We start from the raw sequence: 20,327 nt of genomic DNA, 5'->3' as shown, positions 1-20,327 counted from the left end.
GGGCCCAGCCAATCCTCCTGCCTTGCCCTCCCAAATTGCTGGGATTACAGGCAAGAGCCATCATGCCGAACTGACACTATCTTTAAAGCATAAGCTACATATACATATTAAAAAGAGCAGTACAAGGTACAGTTTGTTCAAATAAGAACATTTTCCAAAGGTCTACTTCTTGAAAAACTGAACAGTACAAATGCTGTGAGAATGTAACTCGCACTTTCTAAATTCAGCTTAATCATATTAATGTATCTTCCAAATCTATGAGTTCACTGTTAAATGTTAATTACATTTTAAATTCATAAATGTATAAATTAACCTTGTTAAAATTACTTTCAAAACCCCATTAATAATTCATTCAATAATTTACTTTTGTTATAAAAGTTTAAAAATTCAAATCAGATCACTGAAGGTGATTCTTCCAATTTCACAATTATTAAAATTTCTGACTTCAAATATCTAACAAAATAAGTGAGTACCAACCAACACATTGGTGAATAAGATAGCTCTGTTATTTTGCAGCTTACATTGTATTGGGTGAAACAGACAATAAAAATAATAAAACATATTAAAGAGCAACAAGTGAAAAAAATAGAGTAGAAATAGGGGATAGCTAGGGACTACTATGTGATTTAGCTGGGAGGGTCACAATTTTAAATCAAGCAGAAAGCACACCCATTCCCCCTATTCTAAGGTAGAGCAGTCCAGTAAACTTCCGTTTTTACAAAATTAAACTATGATTTATGACTCTTAAGTATTAATATTTCTTCCTTTTTTTTTTTTTTTTTTTTGTTGTTGTTGTTGTTTTTGAGACAGATTCTCGCTCTGTCTCCAGGTGCCGGGCTGGAGTGCAGTGGCGCGATCTCGGCTCACTGCAACCTCTGCCTCCCGGGTTCAAGCAATTCTCCTGCCTCAGCCTCCCAAGTAGCTGGGACTACAGGTGTGCACCACCAGGCCCAGCTAATTTTTGTATTTTTCAGTAGAGACAGGGTTTCACCATGTTGGCCAGGATGGTCTCAATCTCTTGACCTCAATCTCTTGATCCACCTGCCTCGGCCTCCCAAAGTGCTGGGATTACAGGCGTGAGCCACCGCGCCCGGCCAAGTATCAATGTTTCTATTTGATATGCTAAAATAATTAGGTAACAAATTATTCTCATGTAGAATTTCTGGTTTTCAGCTTTCTAAATTCTCCTAAAGAAGTTGCAGGAGAAACTTCCCCTGACCAAGTTAAGAAGGAAGAGTCATATTTAATCAAAATATTGCTATCTATTGCTATGCTAATAAGTTTATTAACCAAGAATGAATTTATACTAATTATATGGAGAATCGCTGGAACCCAGGAAGCAGAGGTTGCAGTGAGTCAAGATTGTGCCACTGCACTCCAGCCTGGGCAATAAGCAAGGCTGTCTCAAAAAAAAGAAAGAATATATATGTATATATATATATTTTTATTACATAATTTCCTATATATATATATATATATACACACACACACTGTTTTTTTATACATATAGAAACCCTTCTTCAGCATCTATGAGGGTGATAAGATTTTATTTATTTATTTAGAGAAGGAGTCTCACTTTGTTGCCCAGACTGGAGTGCAGTGTCGTGATCTCGGCTCACTGCAGCCTTGGCCTCCCAGGTCCAAGCAATTCTTCTGCCTCAGCCTCTCAGGTAGCTGAGAGGCATGAGCCACCACATCCAGCTAAATTTTTTTTTTTTTTTTTTTTTTTGGTATTTTTAATACAGACAGGGTTTCCCTACGTTGGCCAGGTGGGTCTCAAATTCTTGACCTCAGGTGATCCACCGCCTTGGCCTCCGAAAGTGCTAGGAATATAGGCGTGAGCCACCGGGCCTGGCCAAAGACGCTCATACTTTCTACCTTATCTAAATCAATATAGCTAATTAACTTATTTCCTAATTGTAAACCATCCTTGTATTCTTAAACTTCACTTGGGTATGTGGCTTGATTCTTCTATTAAACTTTACTAATAACTTTTGCATCCGTAAGTGAGATGAAACCATGATTTATTTGCTCTTTATTAGATTTGGGTCTTTGTTTTATTAACATTTAAAAACACACAAAAGATTTCCTTCTTTATTATCTAGGTCCTAGAACATTTTCAAGTCATTGGAATTATTTCAGGATTCTATTCTGAAGCTCTTTGGGTTTGGTGATGAATGTGTTAGTGGTGGTACGGTTGGTTGTCTTTGACAGCTTCATTTTCTTTATGGCAATTAATCTGTTTATGTTTTCTGTATCTTTTTGAAATAGCCATAGGCTATTTTTTCTTTATAACTAATCATTTTGTTTGGCTTTTAAAATATAATGGCATGGAATTGGACACAGCTCTTTTAACTATTATTTACTTCCTTCCTCCCTTTGTTTCTATTATTTATACTTTTGTTTAATTGGTTCATCTAGTTTTACCTATTTTTGTACCAAAAAATCAGTTTTTAGATTTACTATTTTTGCTTATTTCACTAACTCCTTGCTAATTCCTTTATTCAAAAGAAAAATGTTTTATATATATACAAATATATATATATATATGTATATATATATATTTGCAGTTGGTTGAGAAAATCTAAAGTGAGGAAATAGAAATCCAGAGTTTGATTATAAAAGTAAAGAAATGCTTATGTTCCTAGAGGGAAACATTAGAGTTTTTATAAAGAGGCAGTATTACAACCTATTCGTATGTTGATGACACTCATTTAGGAGAGAGGGAAGGAATTCATGGTACAGAGAGAATGGGTTTAATCATGGGAGCGAGGTCCTTGAGTGGGCAAGAGTATATGGCAACAACTGCATAGAAGGCATTGTTCTGAGGCAGATTGCTCATCCTTTGTAACATCAGGAAAAAGGCATTAACTATGAAAATGTGTATTTGGTCATCATTGATAGTCCACTTGAGATATGTGGTTACAGACCCAAGAATGAGTCCAGTCAGTGGAGTTGCTTTTCTTTGGTAACATTTTATAGCTTGACTACTACACTCAAGCTATAATGGAATGGGCAGTGGAAGAGATCTAGGCTTAACAGTGGTTAGGGCTTAACAGTGGTTAGGGGGTCTGTCAAGTAGGTAAAAGGGCACATGCATGAAATTCTGCATCTTTCATAGGGTTCATGAACACATTACAGTAGATGAAATCAATGCATCTAGGGCATTAAGGGCAGTGTGGAGCAGGGAAACACTTTTTAAAATGCCTTTCAGAATTTGATACATATACCTAACTTGAATACAACAGCTGAAGCTTTGCTAGACAGGTTGTAGGGGCTTTCTCATCTCCTTGTACTATTAATTTCCTCTTGGCCTTTGGGGATGGAACATCATCCACCTCTGATTTTTCTTGTTGGAAGGCATTTTAGAATCTCTCAGAAATGCAAGTGTAGTGTTCTTTTTTCTTTATTTAAGTTTACAAAATACATGCTTATAGAAAATTAAAACATAGAAATATGTAAAACCAACCATGAAAGTTCTTTCATAATTATGCTTCCTAACAGAGCCACTGTTAGTAATGTAGTGTTACTTATTGTATTTTAGAGCATCAAGTTGTTCACAAAAATGCTTGCACTTTTTTTTTTTTAACCTAAAAGTTTGGAAATCTTGCCCTAATAATCCAGACATCCCTCACTCTCTTAATGAATACTTAGAAACAAATTACATCAAGGTACCATTTATTAAACCAGTCCCTTATTGGCAGGCCATTTAGGCTAGTTTTAAGTATGAAAGAACAAAGGCGCAATGAATTTGCTTGTGTACACTTGTCAGATTATTCCTATTAGGCAGTTTCCTAGAAATGAACTTAGGCCAAAAGGTTCAGTTTCAATAAATCCTGGAAAACTACATTCCTAAGGGCTGTGACAATTATACTCCCACCTATAGCATGCAAGATGGGTAATGTAATTAGAAATGCTCGTTCAAAATCATGGTATAACTTTTTAATTTGGAAAATTAAAACAATTCTTCTTATAACTGTGTTTTCTAATTATAGAAGGTGACGTCTGACAAATCTTCACTAAAGGGGAATCAGGATCCCAGGGAAGGATTGATAAAACTTGTATTTACCAAAAGGAGGAATCAGTATTAGAAACTTTAGAACTTCTTTATAAAATCTTCACAAGATTGTAGCTCTTGCTTTCATTTTAAATAGCTGCACTGGTATATCCAGAGTTATTTTCCCCAAGTTTCAATACCAGTACTGGTATCCTACTAGTTGTGGAATAAAATCCATACTTGTATGAGCTTTCCCCACCACAAACCAGCTTTACTCCCCATTATTCAACAGTAGCAAATTCTTTGTACCGGAACACACTGAACACTTTCTTTGTGTCTGGTTTCATCACTTTATGACTCATCTTAGAATATTCTTTTCCATCTTCGTCCCCTTCATTTCAAAGTCATCTCCAATGCCACTTACTCTATGAAGTCTTCACAATCCTTCCTGAGAAAAATGGTCTTATCCCTTGTGTTCCCCCAGCATTTCACCTGCACCTCCAATACAGAATATCTATAAACTACCAAACTGAAAGTCTTAGAGGATAGACACATCTTACTTGTCTATTTCCTGAACGCTATCTAGTGCAGAACTTTGTAGGACATATACTCAAAAACTGTTTTTGGAATAAACATACATAAGACTTCAAATATTTTAATCTCAAATTATTAGTCACAGATATTAGTTTTTAAAGGATTTTAAAAAAACTACTGCCCCCCCATGTCCTGTTATAATAATCAGTTTTCATACATTTTTTTAAAAAGGGGGTATTCTAATAAGACTGTCAAAATATTATATCTAGAATAGTTATGTTCAATAAATCTACATTTGCTTGATATCCGCATCTTCCTAGTATCACAAATTGTTTTAGAAATAAAAACACGGGGGTAGGGGACAGGGGACAGTTTATTGTAAAGTATGAAGCAGCAATGATTGAAGCAAGTGAATTTCTGCTTTATACTCCCAGCCAGAGCACAAAATGACTGGATATCCTCATCAATGCCATGTTTTAAAAAAAAGAAAAGAAAGAAAGAAAATTCCACATTCATTAAAATCTCTTTCTCTTGATAATTTCTGGTTTCCAGCTGACTGGATGAGTTTCTTCTGTCTAAAAATAGAAACGTAAGTTAAAATAAATTATTATTAGTTTGCTTCATGTGTAATAGGCTTCCTTTCTAACAAAAATAGGTATCTAACATTATTCATTGGCATTACACACTTAGCAGTTTTTTGACAATTTTGGGAAAAGTTGATAAACTTCTGGCATTATCCAAGTCTAATAACAGATGGATGGATTCATTATCATTAGTTTGTAGTTTTTCATCTAAAATAACATTTCCATTTGGATATTCTAACACCAAAGTTTATGATTCTCAAATTAATTTGCATAGCAATCTATTTATTTGCTATTCTTGGAGCAATATTTCCCAGCAACTACAACAAAGAAAGCTGGGGTAAAATTAAAGCCATCCATGAATTCACTGGCATCAGTGAACAATATAGAAATCGATAAATAGACATTATTCAAGAAGACAAATATCTTAAATATTATGAAATTATTTTTCCTTCTGATAATTAAACGAGAATACCTGCCAAATTGGTACAGCTGTTTTACTTAACGAATGTGAAACAGAGAACTTACGGCTGTGTCATCCTCTCTGTATACTTTAATGGTTTTATCAGCTTCAGCTGTTAGCAATCGACTTTCAGATTGATCAAAAGCACAAGCAAATATTCCTGATTCACTGTCCAAAGACCCAGGTTGCACAGCTGCATGAACTCTCTGAAAATTGTAGCCAGTTCTCCAGTCCCAAAGATGCATGGTGCCATTGTCAGCTTAAAGGGAAAAAAATCTAGTTACACCTGGTATCCCTTCAGCAGTACAGCTTGACAAACATTTATTAGGCAATATTAGCCCAGCACCAAGGCAATACTACAGTTACAGAAATACATACGACACAGGCACTCAGCCTTCTCTTAATGTTAGTTTGTCTCCTTTCATTTGCGCTGGGTTCAGAATTTATAGATCTTACAGACCTTAAAAAGCACCGCAAAGTCTGACATCCAATTTCAGAATACCAAACAAAATTTTAGGCAATTCCCAGTATACATCCCTGAGATTCATTAGGTGGGAACTCAAAGAGAACTAAATTATGACATATACTACATGTATTATGAATATGCATGAACACACATAGTAACATGCAAATATACCCTAATCAGGCGAGTGCTGCTATAATACTTAAGTGTCACAGCTTAGAAGCATTACAAATGTTTATTCATCATTAAAAGAAAAAAATAAGAAACCAAACATATTTATTGTAAAAATCTTATTTTACCTCCAGATACAAGTACTCCATCAGAATTTACTGTCAACGTGTTAATAATAGCATTATGACCAGAAAGATTTTGAATGAAACTTCCATCAGGGAATTTCCACTGCTTTATGTTATCTGGAGAACCAGATGCAAATGTGTAACTGAAATAATATTAAAAAGGATTAATGACAAAGTAAACCAAGTTAAATAAAGTGGGGTAACAGAACACAAGATACTATGTATGGCATACTCTATGATATGTAAAAAGCATGAGATAAAAACAGTGGAATGAAATTTCATTTGAATACATTTCAAATGTCCATGATTAAAATATGACACAGAAACACTGTAATAAAGCTTATTATAGTTATATTTTGCATGTGCACTCAATTATTTATGTATTCAGCAAAATACTGTCATATCAAAATGTAAAAATATTAAAACATTCGTTCAAAGTTAAATCAGGTTTTCAAATTTTTAACAGTATATTTTAAGTCCTAGATGAATGTTTTATTCTCCTTTCATTTCCTTAATGCTCTGCAGTAAGCTAGAACAACAAATGTGCAAATGCCCTATTTCACACGAAGGGCAATGCGAATGCAACTCTTATGGAGGGAGGGAGAGTAAGAGAGGAACAGCGAGAAAGGGAGAGAAGGAAAGGAATAGAGGGCAAGAGGAAGAGAGAAAGGGAGTGAGGAGAGGAGAAACGGGAGGAAGAAAGACAAGCAAAAGAAGGAAGAAGAGAGGAGAAAAGGGTATGGAGAGTGGAAAACAGGGAGAAGGAAGGGGAAGAAGGGATATGAATATAACCAGGAAAGTGTCAGGGTGATCTGATACAACAAACAATAGTAGTGATATTATGTTCCACCTCCTGGGATACTCTGACTATACTGTTCAGATTTCTTATTTCTCTTTCTACATATATTAACTTCCTCCTTAAGAATTAAACCATTCAATGAATGTCTCAGTGTCCAATGTCATTTATGTCCAAAACATTAAGCCCAGTCACTAATATCTTTTATTTTCACAAGCGGCATTTAATCATGATTTATTTACATTGTCTCATTTGACATTATTTATGTGTTATCAAGTAGAAGGCTTTCCTCATGTTTTATAGGACATAAAGCAAAACAGTGCGTAAGGAAAATAAAAGAAACACATGTTCCTACGTGGCACAGGCCTAGAAATGACGGCAGCTAAATGACTGCCAAAAAGCAGTGCTGACACGAGCATCTCAGCATTATACTAAGAACTGAAGAAAAAAGAGAAGCTAATTAGGAAAATACACTTACTGTCTTGGATGTAAAACGACAGCCCTAACTGATTTTTTGTGATTTGTTAATGTCACTCTTGTTTTTCCAGCCACCAGATCCCATAATCGAATTGTAGTATCATGGCTTCCTGTAATGGAAATACATATATCCCTCAAAACATAGACCAGAAAAAATAATGCAAAATTAAATAAAACACAAAGCATTCTTCCAAAACACGTATGTTCTAAATGAAAGTCTTATCACTTGGAAATTAGTCTTGGCTAATTTCTTCATAGTTCCAAATGTTTAGGTTGATTTTAATTCTTTAAAAAATTACAACAATTGCTTCGCTGTCAACTGAACAGCTAGAACAAATGCAAATAACAAATAAAACAAATATATGATTTTATACCCTCGTGAAAGGGAAAAACTCCAATGACTTTTTAAGTTAATAAAATACAGGCACAGGAATTATTTTCTAGTATTAAAGATCCAACTTTATTTAGAGCAAAACAAGATTCAAATCAGTTCTAAAGGTTCTAAAGGTTACTAGTCTCAAGGTATTTTGTCTTCAACTTCAATTTCCTAGAAAAATAATTTTGACACTGTAAAATAGTAAACTGCTCGTAACACAGTATTCTAGTCAGACATTACAGGATACTATGTATGGCATACTCTATGATATGTAAAAAGCATGAGATAAAAGCAGTGAAATGAAATTTCATTTGAATACATTTCAAATGTCCATGATTAAAATATGACACAGAAACACTGTAAACACAATACAAAGCACGAGTCATCTGACTATTAAACGTATATGTATAATACCATGGATTCTGTTATGAATATGCTGTAAACTTGAAAAGTATTGATCATACCTGTAATAATTTGTGGTTCTGCAGCCTGACATCTCACTGTAGCAACTGCATTTGTATGTCCAGATAATGTGTGTACGCTGGCTTTAGTTCTCACATCCCAAATCTATAAAAACAAAAGACATAATATAATGAAGAAAATGCTTTAAATCAAAGATAATGATTTATAAACTGGAGGAAGAATATAAATAGGAGACAGCTTGCAAGAATTTTAAAAAGCTGAAAGATCAGGGTACTGAAAGTCTAAGAATGGGTATGATGGGACTACTTCTGGACTACTGAATGAAAGAACTAATGGACAATAGTTGTGGTTACAGAACAGAATGTGAGAATGTCACATTTCAGAGGAACGGCACTAACAACACTAACACGATGACGCCATAGAAATGAAGACTAAGGTGGAAAAATAACGCAAGTTAAAAAACTTAGGGACTAGGGTATTGATGACTCAAGATAACTATCTTTAATTGTCTATCAATCAGTTAAAGACTCTCAAACCGAACGTGCACATTACAAGATGCAGATATTTACAGATAAATACACAAATCTATCCCGTTTACCCGTGCAGTTGAATCTCGACTACAGGTTACCAACACATCGATTGTCGGGTGCAAATCCAAACCATACACTGCACTTAGATGTCCATGATAATGCCTTATAACCTAAAGACAAAGCAGGAAAGTTAAAACTTCTAGAATTAGAAAGATAACAGTGGTTCATAACATTTTAAATCCTTAACTCCGAGTTTACCTTATTGTATTCAAGATCCCAGCATTTTACTTGTTTGTCTTCTCCACAAGAGAACAGGTATGGGCTTCTTGTGCTTACTATCACGCCCCTCACAGTACTAATATGCCCAGTCAATGACAGTTTTAATTTGCCACTAGCCAAGTCCCAGATCTGCAATCAAAGAATATTTGATTTTTTTTTTTTTTTATTTTTTTTTTCTTTCGCTGGTTATTGCAAAGCAAATTTTTAGAATCCTGATATTAAAATTAAGCTTTCAAAGAAAAAAGGGAAAAGATAACAAATATGTAAAAATTAAAAATTTTGCAAAATGATTCCCCTCCAAATAAAAGCAAGAAAGAAACTGGCATGCTCAAACTGGAAAATATTTGTAATTAGATGACAAAAGGTTAACATTCTTGTTATATAAATGATATCTTTGATAATAACAGTATGAAAAGTACGGTATTAAATTAACCGAGGATGGCAACAAATTAAAGAAATCCTAAAAGCAGCAAATACTTGATATGAAAAAATTCAAACTCATTAGAAATTTTCTACAAAGTTTTTAAAAAAGAATAAATATCCATTTTTGCTTACCGTATTAGATATATGTAAAGGAATGTACAACCAATGTGCTGAAAATAATCCTCTCATATACTGCAAGTATCAATTCACCCATTTGGAAAGTAATTCGTACTTTGGGTATCAGCTTCAAAAATATTTGACCCATTTATTCCATTTATAGAACTCTACCATAATAAAATAATTTAAAATACAGAAAAAGTCTTATATACAAAACTTAACAGCATTACTTATAATGGTGAAAATCAGACTAAAAACTCTAATGTCCAACAGTAGGAAAACAGATTATAGACTATCTAAATGATATATTATGCAACCACTTTAAAAGATAGTAAATTTTTCACAGGGATATGCCTTTGATATGACGTTAAGCGAAAAAAAAGCAAGATATAAAATTACATATACTAAAATGATTTTTAAAAGAAAAACACACACACAGGAAAAAAGCTTAGAAGTAAAGGCATTGTCACAGAAATAAATACTAAAATGAAACTTATCCAAATATATAACAATGGTAGGATTATATACAGGTCTATGTATTTTCATAATTCTCTATATTTTCCACATTTTCTATGGATGAGCATGCTCTTAATTTTGTAACCAGTTGGAGAGAAAATTTTAAGTATCAAGGAATTAGTGGTAGGTAGTCAGCAAGTAAATACCACTTTTCAAACAGATATTTACTTAGAACACTTATGGGTATAAATGATAAATTTTACTCCTTATTCAGGTCTAAAACAACAGAGGAACTGCAATAGCAATTCCTGCCACAAGAAATAATAACTGATTAAACTTAAATGACAAACAAAAAGTCATGTTTATTTTTTCTTCCTTCATTAGTACCTTTATAGTTCTGTCAGCAGATCCAGTAACAAACCACTGATTTCCAGGTTCCACAGCAATACATCGAACCCAGCCAAGATGCCCACTGATAACCTGTATACAACAAAGTAGAATGGGCAGACTTAACATAGAAGTTAAAATGTATTTAAGGTTAACCGCAGCCCGAGTTTGAATTGCCCTCCCTCTTCAAATTCTAAATTTAAAAGATAATTTTACTATTAGATTTTATAATAATATTAAATTATCTTCAATGAGTGAATAGATACACAAATTGTGGTTCATCTACATAACGTATACTACTCAGTAATAAAAAAGAATACATTATTAATACTTGCAACAACCTTAATGACTCACAAAGGTATTAACCTGTGTGAAGGAAGCCAGTCTCAAAATGTACACATTGTATGATTTCAATAGTCAAAAAGACATAGCTAAACCAAGTTAAGAGTCCATCAAGAGGTGACTGGATAAAGAAAATGTGGTACATACACAAAATGGAATACTATTCAGCCATAAAAAAGAATGAAATTCTGTCATTTGCAACAACATGGATGGAACTGAAGGACATTATGTTAAGTGAAATAAGCCAGGCACAGAAAAACAAATATTGCATGGTCTCCCCCATACATGGGAGCTGAAAAATAAATGATCTTGACTGTCGAATGATGGCTACCAGAGGTTGGGAAGAACAGTGAATGGGGAGGCAGAGGATAAAGAGAGGGTGGTCAATGGGTACAAAAATACAGTTAGATAAAGGGAGTAAGATTTAGTGTTTGGAGCACAAGTTTGGTTAGTTAGCTTGGTAGCTCAATAGGGTGACTATAGTTAAGAATAATTTATTGTGTATTTCAAAATAACTAGAAGAGCAAAATTGGAATGTTCTTAATACAAAGAAATAATATCCCAATTACGTGGAGAGAAATATCCCAATTACAGTGATTTGAGCATTACACATTGTATGCTTTATTTTTTTCTTTTTTGTTTTGAGATAAGGTGTCACTCTGTTGCCCAGGCTGGAGTGCAGTGGCGTGATCTTGGCTCACTGAGAACTCTGCCTCCTGAGCTCAAGTGATCCTCCCACTTCAGCCTCCAGAGGAGCTGGTACTACAGGTGTGCACCACCACACATAGCCAATTTTCGTATTATTTGTAGAGACAGGGTTTTGCTGTGTTGCCCAGGCTGGTACTGAAATCCTGGGCTCGAGAGACCCAATCAGCTAGGGCTCCCAAAGTGCTGGGATTACAGGCATGAGCCACCATGCCCAGCCTACACACTGTATGCTTGTATCAAAATTTGATATGTAGCCCATAAATATGTACATCTATTAGTCATAAAAATTAAAAATAAATTAGTACTGAAATTATTGAAAAAAAAATAAGACAACTACAGTGACAAGAAAACAGATCATTGATTGTCAGAGGTGAAGGAAGGCATAACTGCAAAAGGAAAGCACAGAGGTGTTTTTTGAGGTGATGTAACATCTATATCCTAATTGTGGTAGTGGTTACCCAAATCAATATATATATTACAATTCATTAGATCTGTATGTTAAACAAAAAGGTTCTTATTGTATAATCATTTAAAAAATAAAAATTTAAAATATATATTCTGTGTATCTGTACATTTCCTATGTACATTTTCTTTTTAAATTTTCTGTTTTTAATTTTTGTGGCTCCATAGAAATATGGGGCACATGAGATATTTTGATACAGGCAAGCAATGCAAAATAATCAAACAGTATGGAATACTTCACAAATTTGTGTTATCCCTGTGCAAGGGCCATGCTCATCTTCTCTGCACCATTCCAATTTTAGTATGTGTTGCTGAAGTGAGCATGCATGCCCATTTTATTTTAGATGATATACTCTGAATCACTGTAATTTATTGTAATTGCAAGAATAACTGGTAGGCCCAATGAAATTTCTTTATATGGTAATTCCCCCTTTACCTTCAAACTAAATACTTTGAATACTTTTACTAAATTTATTTAGTCTGCCATCCATATTTAGTAGCTTTATCTTGACATTTTGTACTGTATTTTATATAAAATATAAGTGCAACTTTTACTTAGGGAAGTGTCCTTCCCAAGAGCTCTTTTAAGATACTGCCTAAGACTCTTCTCAGTTCACCTCAGATCATTCTACCAGCTTGTCATATTCACTTTTTCCTCTTTATTCTGTTCTTCAGTATTTGTCGACTAGAAAGCAATCATGGTTCACATAATAAAATAAATGCAGAGTCACTCACCCTGTAGAGTTTCCATGGTGGATGCCACTGGGGTTTTGGCATTGTAGGAGCTTTTTTAGCTATCAGTGCAGAATTCTTGGTATTGCCAGTCTCCATGACAATCTAGACATAAATGAGACTACATTATTATTATTAAAGACATCATACCTAAGGCTTCATGATATCAATTCAGAAATGGAAACTGAAAGAGAAAACTTACAAGTTTTTTCCATAAATGAAGAAGTAAAATTTTCTGCATGCTAATTTAAAAAAGCAATTATAAAACCACAGAGAGGCAGAACATTAGACTTAAGAGCACACATCACTGTATGGGTTCAAAACCCAGCTCCGCCCATTACTAGCTGATTGACACTGGGTAGTAATTATGTAACCTCTATGTGTCTCACTTGTAAAATGGGAATAGTGCCTATTTCATAGGGTTACTACGAAGAGTAGTAAATGCTCCATGTAAGCTACTATTATTAAAGTTATTTTAAGTGTATTAACGCCATTGCCTTTCACTGTCATATTTTAACATTATTATTTATCTTCTAATACTTAAATAATATTTTAAAAGGTATGCTACCTAATATACCTTCTATTGTTAGCAGCCATCTAGTCACCTGAAAAATATTTACCCATAAAGTTCCCGCCCTCGAGAAGCTTAAATTATACCCTCATAATTTAAGGGCAGAGAGCCTGGACAGAAAATGTGTTCTGAATGAAGATAAAGGAAGAAATGAGATGTGGAGGCTACACATTCACTCCTTTCATAAGGTCAAATCAATTGCATAATGAGCTGAGCAGTAAAGCCAGCACTTATTTCAAGTGGCAGCACAATAAAATACACTGCAGATAAATAGATCAGTAAAATAACTGTGGAAAATAATTCTATTACTACTTCTACCATACTGAGCAGTTGCCACTACTTACAAACCAATAAACTTATTTCTAAATGCTCATTTATAAGACCAGTTGTATAACCAATGAATAGCAAAACAGTAACAGCACTGTAAAACTAGTTTTACAGTGTATAATCGTATAGCCAACTTAGTTTTAACAAAAAACTAAAACTTCATATATAATACATACTAACACAAGTTTCAAAAAACACTCCTTGCATTTTTAATAGAGGACAATAAATACCAACATCATATTATCTTTATCAAAATATATATATAATGCACAATGTAACAGAATTAAATTCTAAAAAATATATTAATTTACTACTAACTTGAGTTTTAGGGCTATGAAATATGAATGACTAGCTCACGCTGCTATTTATCTTAATAATTCCAAAGAAGTGTTTATTTCTTTAGTATTTAAGACTTTTGATTACAGGGAAATAAGGCAACGTGTTCTGAAAGTTAGAAACCTGCTATTTGAGGCAGAAAAACTTACTGAATTCATTGTTGTAGGCTGTGGACGGTCAGCAGTCCCAGGATGTCGGTATTCACTTCCACTAGGTGCAGTACGATTTGCATCAGCCCTGAGGCAAAAGAAATTATATAAAGTAATTAATGCCTCCAGTCATATATTCTGCAAAACCAACCCTTTATTTTAAACTTTTCTGAGTCCTGATAAAGGAAAATGTCATATAATAAAGAAATTTTTAAAAAAAACATGAACAGTGAAATATGCTTTTAAGATCTTTGTAATTATAGTATTTCATACTTGGCCTGAGAAGGTAATGCCACCGCTAAGGACTGTGCAGCTGATTCACTTGGCATTCTCTGGATCTTAGTATCTGCTGTCAAAGCCACTCCTATTAAAATGAAAAATCAATTTCTTTCAGTAGCTTTGTTTTCATTTACATACATTTAAAATAAAATGATGAAGGAAAACATACACCAAATGTTTATCTCCAGGCAGTGATATAAAATTTTGGTTAAATTTTGCTCATCTTTGTTTTTAATTTCTACAATAAATATTGCCTAATAACACATAACTCAAATTTGATTTCATCACAACCAACCTGGTATTAAAGCAGCCCAGAATAGTAAAGTTAATTTCCATTATATTCGGGTATTGGTTTCAAAAGTCAATATTAAGCAGTTCCTCAAATACTAACATAATGTTTCCAAGAGTGGATGTAACTTACTACACCCAATTTTCCTGTACTTTCTGTATATACTAAGTCTTTTGTCCTCTACCCTGTTATACTAGCCCCTCCATTTGAGAGCCAATGCCTTAATACAGACATAGGACATGTTTCTAACATACTGTTCTAACATTTCCATCATTTTTATAAGCTTAGTGATATTTACATGTCTGCCTAAACCACCAGATAATAAATTTGTCTAGGCCTGCAACAGTTTTACTGTCTTTGAATTCCTAGCACAGTGCCTGAAAAAATTACATACTTAAGAATCTCTGCTGATGAAGGCCCATGAGTATTCATTACCACCTACAAAGCTATGCATGGATGCTTGGCTATTGAGCTTATCTTGCATTTTATACGCAACGAGAATCTCATTATTGGCTCATTTGTGAAAATATGTGTGACATTTTAAAGACATTTTCAATATACAACAGCTCACTAACCAGGTCCTGGTGGGTATGGATGTGTACCTGCCACAAAGTATTCAACTTCTTGTCCTAGAAAAAAGAAAAAAAAAAAAAAAATCAACAGTACTAAATTTATCTCATATAAAAGTCACCATCTCTTTAAATGTATCAAATAATATTAAATTATCAACCAGATCTATCAAATTTTCTCAACTTAAGTCAAGCCTCAGCAATAAGGGAAGTTGACCACTTTTGCTCTGACCTCTGTAAAACATGTCCTTGCCCATTTGCTGTACAGCAATGGTGTACAAAGAAGCCCTCCTATCAAATGACAATCCACTCTGGTATTTCTCCCAAGCTAATGGTTTCCTGTGGAATCTTGAATTCTCTTTATTATGATTTCAGTATTTAATTTCATCTTTCTGAATTACAGACAAGCTACATGGCATCCCCATAGGTTAAGAATATTCTCCAAATTTTTCCCTTAGTCTCCACTGTGACTTTTTCCACATTCTAAGACTCTCTGCCAACATTATTTTGCTCTAAGAAAAAAGTCATCAACCAATGTCTCAGTATTCCCATGAGGATCAAAACTTCCATTATAATACTGGTACAGCTGTTAAATACTGTATGATCACAATAAGTCCTGCCAGGAGGGGCATAAATAACCCATTTTATTTTTCTATTTTTAAAATTCACATGTAAGTCCTGACATTTCTGATAATACCATACTCACCTTGATTGGCAGGGTACTGTTTATGACCATATGAATCTGTTGCATTCTGAGGACCCTTCTCTTTAAGATTTTCTTTTGAAGTAGGCATATGCAACACAGGACCATACTCATTACGAAGCTTGATTGCCATTTTTCGTTTGTGACTATTTAGAAATCATAAACATAAGAACATATCCATAAATACTTTAAAACAAATACCGGGATAGTTTAGTTTGCCAAATCATGTAGAAAAAGTTTCTATTAAGATTTTAAGTAGTATTTAAAAGATTCAAAAATTTCCAAGTTCATTTTCCCACCATTATCTGTTTTCTTTCGCTCACATTCCACCACACAACATTCATTAAACCTAATATTTTAGTTCGTTACCAAAGAAATACAAAACCTTTTATGATAAATTATCAAGGGTCTGATTGAAAGATATATAGAAACTAACATATCCCTTAAGAAACCTCAAAATCAATATACTTTCCTTCAATATATAAATATAGTAAAAACTTTATAGCAACCTTTATATGTATCTAAACAGATTAGTCAAAACTAATCAAAGTCCTTAATTGGTTCAGTATTTTAGAAAGAAATGCACTTATATTACTTTTAAAAATAGTCTACTTTATAAATTAAATATAAATGCTTGTTTGAGGAATTCAAAGGGTAAAGGACAAAGAAGGAACACTGCACATAATGCAATCCCAGACTAGAGCTGGATATGTAGAATCAAAAATATGCCACCACTCAAAAATCTTTATCATACTAACGAGAAAAGATGGGAGTAGAGGTACTGGCCAGGTACAATTTCAGCTCAGCAAGGCTCTGAGAGCAGCGGGAAGCTGAAAGCACATACAAAGTGATTTATTATAAAATAAACCTAAAAGGGGCTCGCTTAATCAGTGGGTATTTGTAAAATGCAATTAATTAATGGAACACTTACTGTAAAAGGCCAAAAAAAAGTTAAATCAGCTTAAATCATGCCAAAATACCACTCATTATTGAATAATTAGGCCATGAGTATTACTAACTTATTTTTAAAGGCCTCCCTCTCCCTGTTCTCTTCCCCCAATATTAAAATGTTAAATATTTCAGCAACTGAAAAAAAAAAAACTATGCCTACCTCTCTTCATCTAAAGGCACAGGTTTTCCATTATCAGCTACAAACATGTCATGGGTCCTCTTCAATGACCTGAACACAAGTGTGTGTACAGAATGTTTCTGTACCTCCTAAAAAGAAAGAATGTAATTACACACCTACCTACAAATTAAACAAATCATAACATAACGTCAGATTGGTTATACACTTTACCTGTTTAAATATGTAAAAAGCTTTATACACTCATCATAGCTACTAGTTGCAAGCTACAGGAGTCAAGTTCAGAAAAAAGGAAGCTCCTCTTTGGCTAGAACCTCAGGTATAGCAACTGAGTGATGCCTGAGTTTAGTCATTTATTCAATAAATATTTATTGAGCTCGTACTGTGTGTCTGGCAGGTATTGTGCTAGAATCTCACAACAGAATGATAAAAAGGTGGTCATGGTCCCTGTGCTCAAGAGGAAACAGTAAAAAGTAAAATAATTCCACATTTTGATAAGCGCTATGAAGGCAACAAGCAAGGAGCTGAGTCAGAGTACGAAGGACTAAGTATAATTATAAAAGATTTCACTAAGATGATATTTAAGCCGAAAGGGAGTTAGCTTTGCACAAAATAGAGGTAAAAACGAACCAGGCTGACAGAAATGATATGTAAAAAGGTGTTCAGTTAACTGAAATAAAACAAGGAGCACAGTACAGCTGCATACGGTGGGTGAGAAGGTGCTTTGTGGTTGCAAGGGTAAACAAGGTCCAGATTAGGTAAGGTCTTATAGACCATTACAGCAGCCTAATATTTTGTGTTCCAGCAACAGAGTGTCAGTAAAGGGTTTTAAGCAAGAAAGGTATGAACAACTTACGTTTTAAACAGAACTTATTGAACAAAATGGAAACAAGGAAATCAGTCCAGGTGAAAGATGCGGTTGGTCTGAATTAAGGTAGGCTGCAGTGGTTACAGAGAAGAGTTGATGGAATCAATAAATATGTGGGGTAAGATGGAAAAGACCAGCTAACGGAGTGGCTGTTCAAGGCAGGAAAAGATGTAAAGAATGGCAAGATTTTCTGGGGATAGAGATGAAATAAGGGACGAACCTGAACGCAAGATAGAAAAGGCTGCCAGTCTTTTAGGGCACAGAATCACTCACACTGCCCCGAGGGCGGCGAGTACCAGTGGTCGAACACCAACAGACGCCCCGCCTCCAAGGACAGTGTCCAGCTCCCAAGAGTCAAACGGGGACTGAACGAATTATCTCAGGCTTCGCGCCCGCACTGAACTTCTGACTCGGGTTCTCATCTGGTTTCTCCCCCTTCCCCGAAAACCTGAAGAAGAGACCACCCGGCCATGGCCAAACACCTCCCCTCGTAGCCTCTTTTCTCCCCGGACTCCAAGCACTCTCAATCCCCCACGCCCACTGCCAAAGAAAAATAGTCCAGAGGCAAACGACTCTTGAGAGCACCAGTGTCACTTTACCTCGACCATGATGCTGCCGTGTATCCCACCTCCGGCAGCGACGAAACCCCAATCACTAACGCAGTACCCGCCGCCACAACTGTGCAGCACCTTCCGGAATTGGGCACCCAAGCGGCGGATGTGACGCAACTCTGCGCAAGCGCGCTTGTTTCCCCCGGCCGTCTGGGATCGGGAGGCGGACCTTCCTCCTCGGGACCGCCTCTAGGGCGGAGTCTCGAAGCTGAGGAGCGGAGACTCCTGGAACGGACTGGCTGGAGGGTTTCACTTGCCGCTCTGAGGAAACCTTACAATTTGCTTTCTGCCCTATCCTCAGCCTTAAATGTTTTGATTGGGGTTCTGGTTGTTCGTGCTATATTACCCGGAAGCTTAATGCTTTTTATTCAGTGAACCTCAGCGTCTGGAGAGCAAACTCCCGTGGGCTCTAAGTCACTTCCACTGCCTTGATCTCTTTGGAGGTCGCCGGCGTGGTTTGTCTCCTGGTTCCAGTCCTGGCAAGAAGCACTTGAACACTGTTGTAGTCTTAACGCCTGAAAACAATTTCGCTTAAACAGTCCAGTAAACAGTTGTTGACCGAATGTTGCGGAATAGTTGTTTTAATTTGGAAATTTTTCATATGTAGATATGCAAAATAATTTTAACAGCTTAAAACCCCACATTTATTTTCTGCTAATAGGTTTTTTTTTTTTTAATTTCTCAAAACTGTGTAGCTCTTGGCCATTTCCTAGTTGTTTGCTAATTATTGGGCTTCAACAATGCCAGGATACAGCGTTTCAAAGCTGGTTGAAGAAAGGCACAATTGGAGACTTTAGCCATTTTTATTTTTACATATCCTTGTGCCAAGTGTTGATATTTTTGCTTTCTACCCTGGTAAAATCTGCGGTTTGTGATCAATCCCACCCAATTATTTTTCTACGTAAAACGAAAAATTGATGGACTTGGGCATTTGCAAGCTTAAATAGACAAACATCTTACTGGCCCTGTTTCAGTTTCACTGATCCTGTCCCCAGAGCATACTACATATACTTTGAGAGGGGTTAAAAAAAAAAAAAAACACCTAACAAAAGAATAGCAATGTAAATCAACAACCTCACTTGGAAATTCATTAAAAACATTAAGGTCATAGTGGTTTTTTTTTTTTTTTATTGAGATGAAGTTTCGCTCTTTCTTTTTCAGGCTGGAGTGCAATGGCATGATCTTGGCTCACTGCAACCTCCGCCTTGCAGGTTCAAGGGATTCTCCTGCCTCAGCTTCCTGAATAGCTGGGATTACATGTATGCACCACCACGCCTGGCTAATTTTTGTATTTTTAGTAGAGGCGGGGTTTCACCATGTTGGCCAGGCTGATCTTGACCTCCTGACCTCAGGTGATCTGCCCACCTGGGTCTCCCGAAGTGCTGATATTAAAAACATGAGCCACTGCGCCTGGCCCTAAGGTCATGTTTTTACTTGAAGATGCAACATCTCTGAATTTGACTGTAAGTTTGGCTTAAGAATTGATTTTCTGTGAAAGTGGCAGTGATGGTATTTCCTTGCAAGAAAATACCATAATTTAAATATATACTTGAGGAAGTAAATAATATACTCACCTATGAATAATAACTATAGAAAATAACATGATTTGAAATGACAAACCATAGAAACCTAAGCAAGACTAATATCTATGGCAATATATTACTTAGCTAGTTGGACCTATTAACTTTTTACATAT

General features: G+C 35.1%; 1 protein-coding gene and 1 pseudogene across 1 annotated transcript; both read right to left on the bottom strand.

Annotated features, from left to right (window-relative positions):
• Nucleotides 1-3,390: 3,390 nt before the first annotated feature.
• PLRG1 (pleiotropic regulator 1) lies at nt 3,391-18,760 on the bottom strand. Its single transcript, XM_032248618.1, has 15 exons — nt 18,620-18,760; nt 17,177-17,283; nt 16,069-16,211; nt 15,369-15,422; nt 14,499-14,589; nt 14,226-14,313; nt 12,846-12,947; nt 10,599-10,691; nt 9,195-9,344; nt 9,005-9,106; nt 8,448-8,550; nt 7,609-7,717; nt 6,338-6,477; nt 5,641-5,834; nt 3,391-5,106 (listed from the first exon to the last, which is right to left on the bottom strand). Exons 1-15 carry the CDS (start codon nt 18,626-18,628, stop codon nt 5,047-5,049), a joined length of 1,545 nt encoding a protein of 514 aa, XP_032104509.1. The 5' UTR covers nt 18,629-18,760; the 3' UTR covers nt 3,391-5,046.
• On the bottom strand, nt 12,332-12,432 carry LOC116530572 (annotated as a pseudogene).
• Nucleotides 18,761-20,327: the final 1,567 nt, after the last annotated feature.

The sequence above is a fragment of the Sapajus apella genome, unplaced genomic scaffold (genome assembly GCF_009761245.1).
Source record: "Sapajus apella isolate SASKATOON/1434 unplaced genomic scaffold, GSC_monkey_1.0 scaffold67, whole genome shotgun sequence".
In the NCBI taxonomy this organism is placed as follows: Eukaryota; Metazoa; Chordata; class Mammalia; order Primates; family Cebidae; genus Sapajus; species Sapajus apella.
Note: the sequence above shows the minus strand (reverse complement) of the source record. Positions and strands in the feature narration are given on the sequence as shown.

Bases quoted from the DNA above. Each gene is read 5' to 3' on its own strand.
- PLRG1 (XM_032248618.1), bottom strand. The intron at 6,478-7,608 runs GTAAGTGTATTT...ATATTATTTCAG, and splicing joins GTCGTTTTACATCCAAGACA to TTACACATTTGCATCTGGTT. The intron at 5,835-6,337 runs GTAAAATAAGAT...TTTCCCTTTAAG, and splicing joins TGGAGTACTTGTATCTGGAG to CTGACAATGGCACCATGCAT.